Genomic DNA, 15262 nt, shown 5'->3' on the forward strand with positions numbered 1-15262 from the left:
TTTGCTGTTAACTTACATTACCACTTACTGCAAAAGTAGATGGTTTTAGTGATCATTTCTGTAATTACACTTCCATTACTAAAAATAGACACTATTTATGCTGTTCCTCCCTGGACACCACATGCAGAGATTCAGTTTGAACACTAAGTGCTCACCACCCATAAGGGGGAAAGCTAGTCAAGACAAAACCTGCAGCACAAGTTACTCAATTTCACCAAGAACTTAAGTTTTCAGCCACCATGGGATTGTATACTCAAGGCATCAAGATTCTGAAGCTTAATAGTGTTTTACAAGCCAAATGAACTGCATAGGTGTAGGCCATTGAGGGAAAACATCAGTTACAATATGCCTCTTGCAAGGCTTGCAAATTAAACTGCTGTTCAGGAAGCAGCTTATGAGTTTGTGATTGTCATGTACCAGACCAAAGAATCTCTTATCCACCCTCAGGCACAAAATAAATTGCTTTTGATAAGCAGTCTTAATGTAACAGGACTGCAAAATTGAGCAAAGAGGATAAGAGGGAAGCTGATTAGTAAACAGAAGCCTCTGCAATGATGATCATTATCTTCCTTGAATCAGTAATCTGAGCAAGAAGTAAAAGTTTGGCCTCTGCTTTCTTTCAAGTCTCTAGCTTTGACTCTCCTCTCTAAAAAAATTATCTGTACTTAAATATGGTTGTAGCAACAGAATTCTTACTCTATGGCTGCACATTTTCCTCACTAAACCCTCTAAAAGACTCAAGCCCTCGATTCTCAGCTCCTAATCACCTGAAGTCAGTAAATTTTTAAATAATTACTGGTACGTACTTCGAAGTTAAATGAAGCAACAACAGTAAACTAGGAATCTCATTCTTGCTGGCATGTAAACAAACAAAAAGCTGCTGCAGAACGTAAGGCTCTATGTTTTGCAGAATCTCTTACTCCCTTTACAGTTTTTTCAGTAGTACAAAGCCTGCCTTCAAACAAAATGATACATTTTTCCAAAATCCCACTAGACTTGAATTACTCATTCTGAATATGGAAAACAGAGGCAGTCTGCCTGTCCTGCAAGCCCAAGTAGTTAAATTACAGAAAGAAAAATCAAACCCAAAACAAGCCCAACAAAAGTTTATTCTTTGATAATAAAGTTATCAGTGGGTATATAGCCTAAACATAACATGAAGAAAGCAGAATCAGAATTCAGTAGCAGCAAAACAAAAAGAAAATATCACTTACTGAGACCCCAGTCCACTTGTTTATTATCCAGAGGAAATAAGAAGCCTCAGAATCTTATCTCTGTACTGGAAAGCCAAGCATTTTTCTGTCCCCAACACTAGTGGATCAAATTATTCTAGAACATATGTTGTTAATTATTTCTGCCTCTGCTGCTGCCAATAAGCTCCAGGGAGTCCAGGCACTGTGGTGTAAAGCACTATAGTGGGAAGGGCATAGCCAAGCATGGCTGGAATAAGAGCAATTCTCCAAGCTTCATCCTTTCCTCACCTTGCCTATAAACTTTCAGCTCCCTATGAGGTCTATATGCTCTGACCTAACTATCTGTAGCAATTTTGACCGTTTCTCTAACAGCAGATGAGGTTTTAAGGCATCACCAGTCTTCCTTATAGACACTTAGGACTTAAAGACATGGACAGCTCGTATCACATACTGCCTGCATATGGGACACTCACTCATCCGCTTTCCGCACTTGGTGCAAGTGACCATGTGGCCACATTCTAGCAGGACACAGTCAATTGGTGAGTCCATGCAGATTTTGCAGAGGTTCTCCTCCGTGCCAGGGAGCCCAGCACCACCTGAGTAAACAGAAGACCACGGTTTGTATGAGACAGATTTAAAGAAAGGCTACCATGGTGTTAGAATAGCTATTAGATCATTATGCAGTCTGTGATTTAAAAAAAATCCCCCTGAGCCTACACTAATGCAGGTGTATCTACTGCATCAACTGGCAAGGAGTAGAAAGCCTCCTTAACCATAAGACTAAAAAGGCAACATTAAGAATATCACTTACCAGTTTGATCGTCAGTGTCAGAAACTGCAACATAAGAGGAGAAAGTTGCATTATTTGGTGAGAATAAGAGAGAAAAAAAAAACATTTACTCAAGCTGCATTAATAAGCAGGAGATGAAAGTCTTGAAGGGAGATGACTAAACTAAAACAGAGATTCAAGCAGATTCTCTGATCAAGATAGTTCATTTGACTACTAAGGGACTTTCTCTTTTACTGAGTGTGTGTATATATATATCTCTAATATTTCACAAAGGTAAGCAACTAAAGTGATTTTATATGACAGTGTTGAATTTTACTCAGTGTAAGAGTAGTTCTAGGAAGCCATGCAGTAGCCCCTTGTGCCATTTTCTTTGCTTTTACATAATCACACCTGAGATACAGAGGGAGTAACTGTTTAAGAAAAAAGATAACTGTTGTCAAAAGCACAAAATACAATGAAAGAAGAATATAAGACTAGAAACTGTCTTCAACTTTTTAACATTTGTAGACAACAAACCTCGGAGAGAGATGTTTAAGAAAACAGCACTCTTAGATGACAATAAGAAATCTATCTTTGAAACCAGAAAATGTTAAAATGCCCTAGGGCATTTTTCTGCATTCTTTGCCAGTTACCATGAGTCAAGCAATGAGAGCTCACTAATGTGCTTACAGTCATCTAGCTGTAGCCTCACATCAGCTGCTCTGTGGCTGAGGCACTAGCCAGTGAGATCTGCCAGAGCTATGCAGAATCCCAAGATGAAGGGCACATGGTTATTCTTACTTGTTGCTACCACATAAAAGTCACTGTCCAGAGTTAACACAATGCTCTCATGTTAAACAAGTACAAATAGTGATGAATATAGTTCAGCAAACTCCACTGTAACAGTGCATGGATATGCATCAGAACTTGAAACACTCTAGCTGTTTTCTCACTTGCAAGAAACAAATGTGGAGACCTTCTATTCCCTTCTGCCACCGTCAGTAGAGAAGGAAAGCCTGCAGACTAGATATGTGCTTGCTAAATTTCTTACCTAGATGTTGAAGGTCTTTCTCTTTATAAAGGCGAGTCACCCGCTCCAGCAGCTCCCACTTCTCACAGCAGCCTTTGTAGTTGACAAAGTTGCGAGCAAGAATTTCCTTCAGCTGTCGCACAGTGAGCGCATCGATATCTCCAATGCTCGTCAGATCAGAAAGAGAAGCCCTCCTCCCCTGCACCAGGTTATCTTCTGAGTCAATGGACTAAAAGGGAACAAAGATGGAATGATTCTTGCCCTCAATACCTAGCACTACAATTTAAATCAGCTTTCAACATGTGCACTAACAGGATTCATGTCTGGATGTACATATAACTTGGATTACTGTGTGAAACCTTCAGTTCACCTGAAACAATTCCCATGATGGAAATAAACTATTCCTGTTATTATAAGGTCCAAGAGACACTAGCTCTTTCTGTATGTGGAGGATGAGATAATGCTAAAGAGAGGGGCTGGCTGGGTCTGCAGGTAGATACAGTCTGAATTACAGTCTACCCATCCATCTCTCTGCAGTAATGATTCTGCAATGGCAAGTACAGCCTAGAAAACCTGGCATTCCTTGTCATCTGTCTAACTCTAGGACACACAAACCTGTGTCTCCTCCTCTGCTGATGCTTCTGCTGCATTCTCAACTCCTGTCATATCGACTTGGCTTGGAGGTACATACCCATCTGCCTAAAAGAGGAAATAAAGCTTTCACCAACAGTATCATCTCTGTGTCCAGACAGAAATTAGCTTGATAATTCAGCATAACTGCAAATACTGCCTGTTAGAATGACCAACTGCAGCACAAGATAAAAGCAAAGTGTTGGTGGGAGATGCTTCCTGTGTGGTGCTCACAAAACCAAATAACAAGGTAAACCCTATTTGAAACTGAAACACCCTATCTGACCCTTCAAGGCCTCAGTTTATTTAAACCCTGCAGAGTACTTGCACAGTAATCTCCTATGTAATATTCTTGTGAGGCTTACAAGGTCTAGACCAAGAGGAAACCAAATCTATATTGACTTAAGATGGAACTGCTGTAGAAAAAGAAGGGGCAGATGCTCTGAGCACTGAACAGAGCAAAAGAAACTGCAAGCATAATCCTAGCCAAATCTCCGTCTGCAGCTATCATCCCCCCGTATGGTTTCCCTACTGATAAAAGGGGGTAATGTTACCATATTGCTTAAAGGATTAGTGTCTTGTTAATACTTGCCAAGCGAAAGAATAACAATAATGACAAAAGAGCCTGAACTGTAGCAGGATGTCACAGGAGTCAAGAAAAGGAGCTGAAAGACATCATGGGGAAGTAAGGGAGGATGGCAGAGCTGAACACAGGTAAAAATTGGGACGGCAACATCCAGAAGTCTGTCAGAGAATATAAAAGTCATCCTAATCACATGTAGAAAAACGTCATCGTCATCCCCAGCACCACCCCCCTTCAAAAAATGTTCTTTTTGTACTAGATATACCAGTCAAGGAAGGAAAAGGTACACTTTCAGAGCTCTGGCCCGCAGAGAACTAAACATACCCATTAACTTAGTAATAGGACTGACAGTAGATGTTGAACATTGTGTAAACTTCCCGTACCAAATAGGAGAAAGGCAAACAAAGCAAAGTCAATAAAAAATAATTAAACTCAAATGCCCCTGACAGAGTTCGTCCAAACAGCACAGAGTTCAGCATATACTGAAGACTAACAACAAATTTGGGGTTTGACATCAATTGGTCTAGGTAGAGAAGACACCAAAAAGCTTGCTCATCTCCCAGTCCTCTTTCCCAGCAGTCTCAAATCCAAGATCACCTTAAAGCATGCTTGCTGTCTTGCATATGAATTAAAGAAAGATAACAACTGTTTGATCTAATACCTACATAAAATTGTCAGAAAGCTATTAACATCGATAGACAAGACAAATCTGTGCACCGACACGGGAATTAAGTGCCAAATGAACCATTAGTCAGAGAAATGTCTAGTGGCAGTGATAAGTGTGAAGCAGACCACTGAAAAAAAAGTCACATTCCAGAGGACCTCAGAACAGTGCTGTTTTTCTCAAAGTAAGCATCCAGTATTTTCAGCACTGCCCAAACTAAATTCTACTAGTGCAGAAACTGCAAATGGAACAGTGTGTGGCAACAGTGCAGTGTAAAATAACTCACCTTACCTCCCTAATTGTTCTATAAGAAAGCGCAAGGTCCTCACTTCAAAATTTAAATAAACTGGAAAGAGTACATGTAAAATGTAGGTCAGGTTTTATTTATCAGCTATTCTACACAAAAACCCTCCATGATTTTTAAGCAGGCATCTTTAATGCGAACATTTCTGGCATACTTCCTAATTGTAAAATCTCCCGGAGTATCTTAGGAGTTCATCCAACAGCAGGGATGAACGAGCGTAAAAGACGCTTCCAGCTAGAGATTGTACCTGTGGACGTTCCTGAGCTAGCGAACTTGAGACGGGATCTGCAGACACTGGAGATGCATCATGTGAGGTAGAAGATGCTAGGCTGGTTGGTGGGAGAATCACAAAGTTTTCCTGTCCAGAGGCACTGCTATTTAAAGAAGGTGTTTGTATCTGATCTTCCTGGGTAATTACAGGCTGCTGGCCAAGAATCAGAAATACCAGGTCCTCCTTTTCACGACACAACTCTGTGGAAATGTCACGGAGTGCCAGATAGTCTCGTAGATCCTTCACCTTCATCTTTATCAACTCCTCCCGCTGAAAAGCTGTGGCTCGGAAACGCTGGCATAGATGGCAGAGAAGGGGACCACTTTCAGGCTGGCTCGAGCAAGATGTGCAAAAATTCTTTTTACAGTCCAAGCAGACATGCTGGTAAAGAAGAGAACAGAATCAAACAGAATGCCATGCCTTGAGACTCAGGTGTGCAATGACTGTAGTGCTCCATTAACATCTGAAAGCCAAAGCAGGTCACAGCTCATGTTAAAGCATAATCAAAACCTTCTAATTTACCAAAAAACATCAAGTACGTTATGCATGCTCCTAGACGAGGAGATGGCTCAATCCCATGAACAGATTGCTAGATTCCTCACAGTTCTTAGAAAAGCACTACTTACACTCTAGTTACCCAGAATGAAAACTTAAATTCTTAAACAATCCCCATCAAATGACATGAGCTTTATCGAGTTTATTCTGGACTTGTTCATCCAGTTCAAGTCCAAAATGAAATCTGGAGATATCTATGAGGCAGCAGACTGTAAAGTAAATCACTTTACAGCTGCGCATTGCTTTGTAAAGCAATGTAAAGCTGTTCTGTGCATTAAGAAAGCTCTAACATTAGGAGGAACTTCTAGCAACTCCCCATATTTTTTTTCTTCTAATTTGCTGCAATCACTAAATGAAGCTCAATTTTTCACTGTAAGAGAGAAAGGAAACAACATGGACTACAATGTCAGACAGACTTCAAAGAATTCTAATTGTATTTATGCAGCAAAAATAGCCAGCTTATTTTAAAAATAATATGCACGCTGTGTGCCAATTAGGTGCTAGACAAAGTGTTGGAAGTTTTGGAAATATAATGCCCCAGATGTTTAAAAAGTTTTCAGATTAAGTTCAGTTGTTTAAGATCTATATTTTTATGCTGTTCTGAGATCAACATTCAGGGCTTGATTTTCAGAAGTTCCAAGCACTCACAGTTCACGTTGACTTCTGTAGAAACTTGACTGTTCAACACTTTGGAAAGTCAAATTCTGCATTTTCCAATAGGAATAGCAGCAGAACAGCCACATTACGGACCCTTAAAAAAAATTCCTGAGGGAGAAAAGAACTAGGTTATTTCAATGCTGGTTACAAATGCTGATTAACAGGGAAGACAATTTCTCTATGAAACAGGGAGATGCACAGGCAGCCACCTACAGACTTTCTTCCCTTTTTTATCCAGACAGCACACATTATTTTTACTCTGACACAGGCACCTGACTCAGCAGGTGCAAATCTTTCTTTTGAGACTACTATTCTGAAAGATCTTGTGCATGTATGTTTGCTTGTCCCAGTAAGAACTGGAGCAAAACCAAAAAGGCATTTCAGAAATATCAGTTAGTAACAGTACTCTTACATCACTAGAGTTCTGGACCAGAATTTTTACCGTTAATACTCTTTATTTCTACATCTGCTTGGACTAGAGAAATAACTTTCTCCATTCCATTTGAGAGTTACCATAAATTTGCCCTTAACATCCTGAACCTTTAGAGCTATGCGAGGAGAAAAACACATAAAGACTTGGAGAAGCAACAACTATAAACAGAAGAAAAAAACTGTTTCATGAATTGCTTCTGGAGATTAAGGAACATTTTTAACTTTACAATTCAAAGAAAACAGAGGTTTGTCACGTTCTGAAACATGTAAATATGCTATTTGCTTATAGGAGCATTTCTGACCATTCTATAGCCTAGCAGCTCCCGTGCCCCATGCATCTCTTGCGGTTATAACTTGCAGACTTTTGCTGCAGACCCTGTCACAGTCTCATTCTAGGATTAGTGGAAAGAGTCCTACACTGAAGCATTTTAGAATGAGAAAATCTCCATAACAAAATGGCTGCTCTGGTCATGCAAACTTAAAACCTCACCTCAAAATTGCTGTTTATTTGTGGGCTTGCCAAGTAAAAGCAACATTCATCAATCACAAACTACAACAGGAAGGATAATCTCCAACTGCCCAGTTTTGAGAAAATTTCCTCAATTTCGTCATTATAAAAAACATTAGTATTTGACTGACCTATTTTTCACCCTAAGATTTCTGGAGCAATTCAGTTAGCTCCAAAAACTTTCAGGGCAGAGCCACATGCACATGTGCGTGCGTAGAGCAAGGGAGTAAGTGCTCCACAGAGGCACTCCTACCCAAACCACATCACAAGTACATTGAGGAGGTCACATCAGATTAATAGAAAATGACAACACTTCCCCCTCTCCATCACCCATTCCCTTGACAGCAAAGCAATCAGAAGAAGGGGGGAAAAATACATAGCTTTACTCTGGAGGAAAAAAATTCCGCATGCTCTGAAAACTGCCAAACTGGCTCTAAAGGGAACGTGCTGCACGGCCAAGAGCCTTCTTCCCAGAGAACGCCAGCTTGGAGTGCTTACATGTTTAGATAGTGCACAGGTGAGCACAGCATGAAATACATTATTTAACATACTTTTTGCAAGCAATTAACAGCAATAACACAAGTCTACCTTAGTTATCAAATGATACACTTGAGAAGCCAAACTAAAACGAAGCACGTCTCTTGCTTATCAGTTCACCACTAGGAGTTATCTTCAGAGGAGAAAAAAAAAAAATCCCCTGCCTGTACCTGAGCATCGAGTATTTAAACATGCAAAGCTGTTTGCTGCATCTGAATATTAAGCAGCCTTCAAAACTTTCGCTATATTAGTTGAACTCTGACTGAAAGGGCCACGACTGAAGAAAACATTCTCTCCAGAACAATACATTTTAAACATTATTGTAAGTTAAAACCTGTTATTAAAAGGTCAGGCCACTTTTAAATGATGCTCGCTATTTCTATTTGGTAGCGCAATCAGAGGGTAGTCAAACAAAAGTGCAATACTTAACTCAGAAGTCTGTCCTGACCGTAAGCTGTCCCTGGTTGTTTGCTCTGACAGCTAGTCTCCCAGAGATACCAGGACTGGGCTTTGATACACTTGGCTCTTCTCTGTGTGCAGAATAAAATGAAGAAATGCCAACATTCAAGCCTTCACTACAGCTACTGCTGTTGGCTTGTCATCGTCTTCTTCTTCTTCTTTTTTTTTTTTTTTTTTATCTTATACTCTAGCTTGCCAGGAGTATGCAAAGATAAGCATCTTCCTGAAAATGTCAGCCAATTTTAGGCACTGAAATCAGAAAATGGGGGAGGAAGGAATAACAATCTGACATGTCCCAACATTGTCTGGCATAGCTTTCTAACAGCAGAGAGGGAAATGAAGAATGCCTTCTTTAAGTTAAAAGATTTTACAGAACCTGTTTGCTACAAAAAACAAAGATCAAAAAAGTTAAGAGGAAGAAAACAAAAACACTCAGATTATTTTTGCTACCACTAATTTTACATACTTTAAAGATGCTCCAACAGTTATTTAAAAGCACCTTATACCTCTGTGCTCCATTCAAATGTCCCCTGCCCTAGTCCTTTCAGTAAGTGCCATGTTGCATGAAAATTAAAATATAGCTACGATAAAAGGTCAAGTGCCTAAGAAACCACCATTCTGCTTTATTTTCTTCTTTTTAAAATCAATCTAAGTTATTCATATGGTCTCCAATGTGGAAGGAATTCATTTTTACCTATTAAGTTTATATAAGTATTCTGGTATAAATTTTAACTGGACTCTACAGTTCAGAGGAATGGCCTTTCCTGGAATAAAATGCAGAGTTTTTCCTTTCGTTGCTGCAAAGTGAGATTTCATATGCCTCTCAGTCTACTTCAGTGGAATTAAAGAATTAAAACGTCTTGCAACCTATCAGTGTTTTGTGAGTTATATATACAACTCTTGATCTCAAATTCTGTTCTGGAGACCAAGGACTGATGGACAAGCTCTAGCAGACCTTGCTGCAGCTATTTAAACATTACCACCTGTAACCATCCAGCCCCAGAAGTAATGGCCAAGTAGATGTGGTGGCAGAAGGGAACATGAGCCTGTGGTTTAGGAACCCCCCTTCCCAGTACAATAGATTAATCTCAACCTCATTTTCATTGATAGTCTGCACTGAATGGAAGCAGCTGAAACACAAGCACACATTGTATTCTGGTGTCCCAGTTACAGAGACAGTCAACTCCAGCAGGGAAACAGAGAAGTCTGCTGGTGGCAGAAATATCTTAAACAGCTACCTCAGATCCACTACAATGTGCATATCAGAGCCTTACCTAGCATGCATAGATCCATGTGTTTTTCACACATCTGTAAAGATCCTGATGAGTGGCATACAAGGCACTGCTCTGATGAAAGCTGCCATTAGAATGTGTATTTTAGAAGATACCAGGACCAATGGGACCACAATTCTAGTGCTGGTACTCTATAACCCGTATGCAGCGGTGGCCTCCTTTCCTCTCTGAATGTTTTTCACTTCAAAATTTAACACTGGTTGCAGAATTGATTTTTTTCAAAGTGTTTGCAAAGACACATTACATTAAGAGAATATTATGCAGTCACATGCAGTGACGTGTACCATTCACAGCTGACCAAAATCTGCCTAATGCCAGAAAAAGTCTAACCATACTTACATACCCAAACCACTAAGGGGAGATAAAACCCAAAAAACAATTACCCAAGTTTAAGTTTGCCGTGATTCCTGAAGCAATAACATTTCTCAGTGCAGAAGTCAAACATCTCTGTTGCTTCTGTGAGTAGAAAGTAACAGTTGTACCAAGACTTACTCCTTGTCAGATAATATATGCCAACATGCATGAATAAAAAGGAGAGACAAAATAAAAATAAACCAATTTATGAATTTTCCTATCTAATCTAAAAGTGCTATGGCCAAAACTCACCAGAATTTTTGAGAAGTTTCCACTTTTACAGCAAGTTTTATAACTTTTTCAAAACAGAATCATAAAAATAATAGAACTTTTTAAGACTAGTTTCTCCAGATCAAATATCTCTGTTCTTCATTCATTAGCTTCACTTTAGTAACATGCTATATGGATCATTCATTAGCTTCACTTTAGTAACATGCTATATGGATCAGACACGTATTAAGTAGCAGAGTTTGGACTCTAACCAGTTTTGTTCACTAAAACACTTTTTGGAAAGCATTATGGGAACCTCCATGTTTAAATAATTTCCCAGGCAGGGTTTGCTGTCTAATTAAAAACCTCATGGCAACAATCATTTTGGCAACTATATGCTCAATAATGAAGTTACAAGCAAGATAAAATGGGTTTAGTCTTTTTTGTTTGGGGTTATATTTTCTTTTATTGGCATAGAGATTCATCAATTCAACCCCCTCATTTGATAACCTTACGTGGCTTTTTAGCCTGCACAGCAGTAGCTTGGATATAAAAATATATGCACATCTTTCCCTGAAAACACAAACAGAATTACTGTCGCTACTTTTTTTTTTTTTTTTTTTTTTTTTTTTTAGGGACATTAGCCTTTTTAAAATAACAAATTTAAATTAATGTTCAAGTTAATGTTCCTTTAAGTGATTACAAGCAGCTTGGCATTCTTCTTTCAGGGGCTGGGAGAGCCAAGTCCACTGAAGGTTAACTACCATGTTTCCAGTTATCTTAAATTATGTCTGCTAATTGCAAAAGAATGACTAAACATATAGACACAAAGGCAAGCTGTCTTTTCCCCTATGATACATCCTCAAATCTGAGGCCTAAAACGGCCACGTGCTTCTCTTCAAATCGGCTTTCTGTAATTACGTGGGAGCCAGGCAGCACACGGCAGTCGAACTGAACGCTCCTCCAAGTCGGGAGCCGCAGGACAGAGAGCTCCAACCCACCTTCCTGGCCGAATTGTCGAAGCGCACCCCGCACGCCTTGCAGCTCTGCTCCGACGCCGTGGGAGACGGGTAGGAGCTGTATCCGGGGTTGGAATAGGCTTGGGCTCGGGCTCCCTGCTGCGGCTGGGGCTGCATCTCCTCGGGTGAGCCATCCAGACAAAACCAGTTACAACAGCTTGCCCACATAGTAACTGAGAGAAAGAAAGAGGAAAAGATAGGTTACAAATGACACAGAAATCAACCTGCCAGCTACAGTGAGAACAAGGCGTAAAATGAATATTTAAATTTCCCCACCACCGATTCCTTTTTGAAAGCAAGTGCTAAGTTTTGATCTTTCCCCTAACTTACAAGTATATACAAAAACCATGCACCTGGGACAACACAGTAAGCCTTTGCTGAGAAAGGAGTTCTTACAAATAAGAGAGTACAGCAAAAGGTAAGATTAAATTTATATTCCAGTCAGCCATATGAGACTACTACCAAGTTAGCTGTAATGGACTGTCACTATTCCATATAAGTCGTAATACACAGTTTTTTTTGTGGCTCAGGAAAGATAACAAGCTCAAATTACGTCTCACATATCTTATTTAAGATCAACAGCAAGATCACAGATGGGTATTCTTCAATTTTATTCCAAATCCCTCTATAAATTTAAAGCTGCAGGTCTATAAACACAAACAAGACGAGGACAGTGGTGCCACTCATGATTTAATATGCCAGTTCTCAACTGAATTTGCAGCAGTAGAAGACCAAACCACCACACAGCAAGTAAGCGTTACTAACTTGGGAATAATCTAATATCAACTTCCACAAACGTCTTTGGGTAAACAACTGCATATGATAAAAAGAAATTCCTGTTTTATTTTTTTGCAAAACAAATAAGAGGATATATATGCTTACCTAAAATCCTAATGACCCAGCATGAAACGTGCAGTTTTGCAATCTTCTAAGACCACCCATGCAAAAATTTGCCAGAATAACACAGTGCTATAAACTTGCGCCTGGGAGTTCACAAAGAAATCTGAATTCATCTAGGCATTCAGTTTCTAGAGCATACACCATGTGTCATCACTTACTGGTAAAAAGAACACAAATTGCCTTCTCTGCATTTCTGCCTTCACATTGCCATTCCTGGTCTACGTTTCTTTTACGTCTTAAAAGTCAGCTCCACCACTGACAGCGTTCAGCAACTACTCAATTTTCTGAACTTCTGGAATTAAAATACCTTGCTTAGCTATGCAGACGCTTCATTTCTTTCCCTTCAGTAGGTGTTGCCACTGCAAAATCTAGATTCCCAAGGGAAGGGACTGGTATGAGCCCTAAGGTTAGTTGGTGTAATATACTAACATACTGTTTTGGGTTTTTTTTTTTTTTTAAGCAAAAAAAAAAAAAAAAAAAAGCAAAGCTGTGTTCAGTTGGATTGATTAACAAACTGGGAAGCTTTTGCAGTTTGGTGCTGTTCCAGCGTTTGTAGCTTTAGTGGCATCTTTAATCCTTTCAAAGTCTAGCTGAATTTGGCTGGTGAAAGCTCCTGCTGTCACTGCAGTGCACATATGCTTTTCAGAAGCCACAATGGCAAGCTTACCAACGAGCTCTACCCTGCAGGCTCAGCAGATTTTAATGTTTAAGTGAAAATTGACAGATTCACGACAGAGAAACAATTTGTAGCGTAACTCATGTTCACCCTGCGATACTGCAAATGGCCTTCAGAGCAGCGACGACACGACTAGTAACGGGGAGCCAACAGGCCCGTTCCCCCATCGCTGCCTGCGGGCAGCTGCTACGCTCTGGCGTTTTGCACAAAGAGAAAAAGGAGCCCCGGCCGGGAGCCGGAAGGACGGGCTGACCAAAGGCACAGGCAGGGCAGAAGACAGCACAACACGATTATTATGGGTAGCTTGTGATATCAAAATTATCAAGTGGCAATACCATCAAACACCACAAATCCCAGTGCTGAAGCTGTCCCAGTGCGTTCTCCATCCCTACTGCCCACGCACCAGGTGCTGACACAAACCTTGTAGGTGCCTTGACCATCGTTCTCCCACATCAGTCGGAGCTATTCTCAGACATAACAAGCAAGCTACCGCGCGTCTCCCCAGTGGTTTTAGACAGCAAAGTACCTTGGCAGGAACGCACACACTCTGCGTGGAAAACACTCAGGATAGTCACCACGCAACAAAGCCCTTCAGGCCACTAAGAACTTTGATTTGTGTTACATCTCTGTGTACAAAAGCGAGTCTGGGAGGATTATAAGCTTAAACATAGTTATTATTTATAATCATAAGCAAGAACCAATAAAACCAGTACAAGCTCTTACCTACTCACAGGGATCTGAAGCCTGAAAGTATTAATGAAATAGCTGCAGCATCTTAGTCTAACGTTTCGTTTCACATGCCACAGTACTCACCCTGTGAGAGCAGAGGTAATTACCATTGATAAACACAGAGAGAGCAGTGTTCCACGTCACCGAAATAACACATCATTCGCTTGTATTCGCTCTGTACTGCGATCAAAGCACGTACTGTAGGTATCACACAAACAATTGCACTTTTTCTTTCTGCACATGAATTCTCCAGCAATTAACCCCCTCAGAAGTTAACACATCTATTGCAGAAAATAACTGCATTTCATTTTAAGTGACGCTGTTTGGAGCTTTAATTTGTTCCTAGGAACTGCAAGTGTAAACACCACGAGACCTCTGCAGACTGAGGCGAGCATTCACAGCCTCCGCAGGAGGGGAAAGCGGCGTCCCCACCAAGAGCTCTTCCTGTTTCAAGGACTCCTGTTATCGTGGGTGGCCTTCAGTTTGCAGAATATACAAATGCTACAGCCTGCTCCAAAACTTTGTTTTCCTAAAAAGACAGCCTGCTAATTCTCTTTGAAACATTGCAGCATGGGAAATACTGGGAAGAAAAACCCGAGGGCGCACACAAACCAGGAGAAAGTAAGATGGAACTCAGCATTCCTCTTAAATTCTCTTCTTGCGTTACTGCTAGAAGAATACAAGGTTGACAAAAAGCTCAGACGCTGTTTCAGAAGCACATTAAACCTGCTCATCTAAAACTATAGAAGGGAAACTTCCATAAACAAACAATAACTAGGGCTGTCCTCTGAGCTGTACAGGTTTTCCAAAAATACCTTCGATCTTTAAGAGAAAGGAGCACACAGAAACACGACAGCGATGCACGACGTGGGTACGTCACCTCAGCCTGCATTAATATATACCAGGGTTTAATTAGTTTAAGGCCCTCTGCATTCAAAGTTACAGCAGTTTAAGTCAGAGCTTGTCCGTATGCAAGATTTACATTGACAAAGATGTTTCACTGAAAAAAACTGCCTTGTGCTGAAGTACGGTAGCCATACAGAAGTGAACTGCTTTTACTTCCCCACCAGCCAGCGGCCGGGGAGGCTGGCAGGTTCCTCCCGAGCAGTGTCCTGGCCGTGAGCAGCCATCCCACGCTCCTGTTGTGTCACCCTCGGCCCTTCCGCAAACTGGGACTCTCCTCGAGGTGTGCCGTGAGATGCCTGCAATGTCTGCGGTGCACAGCCCAAGGCCACCACGCGGAATTTCAGGGTGAAATTTCAAATGGCAGTTTCCTAGATCTCTATAATGTTTGCTGCAGCCCAACTCTTCCCTGATTGGTTTTATTATCCATTCAGAGAGATGTGGTTAGCACCATCCAGAAATTGGTAATTTCAGTATTTCAGTGTTTTGGATGGCAAGATTATCGCTACCTACGTGGCGGAGTTTGAGTAGCACAACCAAGAAGTACTGCCCTACATAAAGTCTGCCAGACCTTGGAGATAAATGGC

At 40.6% G+C, this 15262-nt stretch overlaps 1 protein-coding gene across 7 annotated transcripts in view; it reads right to left on the reverse strand.

Moving 5' to 3' along the window:
* Positions 1–1090: 1090 nt before the first annotated feature.
* The window catches only part of RFFL (ring finger and FYVE like domain containing E3 ubiquitin protein ligase), a 31376-nt gene continuing 17204 nt past the window's right edge, over positions 1091–15262 (reverse strand). For 6 of the 7 annotated variants that reach the window (XM_062592680.1, XM_062592683.1, XM_062592685.1 and 3 more), the window contains 6 exons: positions 11450–11640; positions 5421–5825; positions 3608–3691; positions 3014–3221; positions 2005–2028; positions 1091–1789 (listed from right to left, as the gene is read on the reverse strand). In XM_062592680.1, coding sequence (XP_062448664.1) covers positions 1608–1789; positions 2005–2028; positions 3014–3221; positions 3608–3691; positions 5421–5825; positions 11450–11635 — 1089 coding nt within the window. In that variant the 5' untranslated portion in view covers positions 11636–11640 and the 3' untranslated portion in view covers positions 1091–1607. The remainder of the gene's footprint in view (positions 1790–2004; positions 2029–3013; positions 3222–3607; positions 3692–5420; positions 5826–11449; positions 11641–15262) is intronic. The other variant, XM_062592686.1, reaches the window with a different exon arrangement.

The sequence above is a fragment of the Rhea pennata genome, chromosome 20, assembly GCF_028389875.1.
Source record: "Rhea pennata isolate bPtePen1 chromosome 20, bPtePen1.pri, whole genome shotgun sequence".
Taxonomy (NCBI): Eukaryota; Metazoa; Chordata; class Aves; order Rheiformes; family Rheidae; genus Rhea; species Rhea pennata.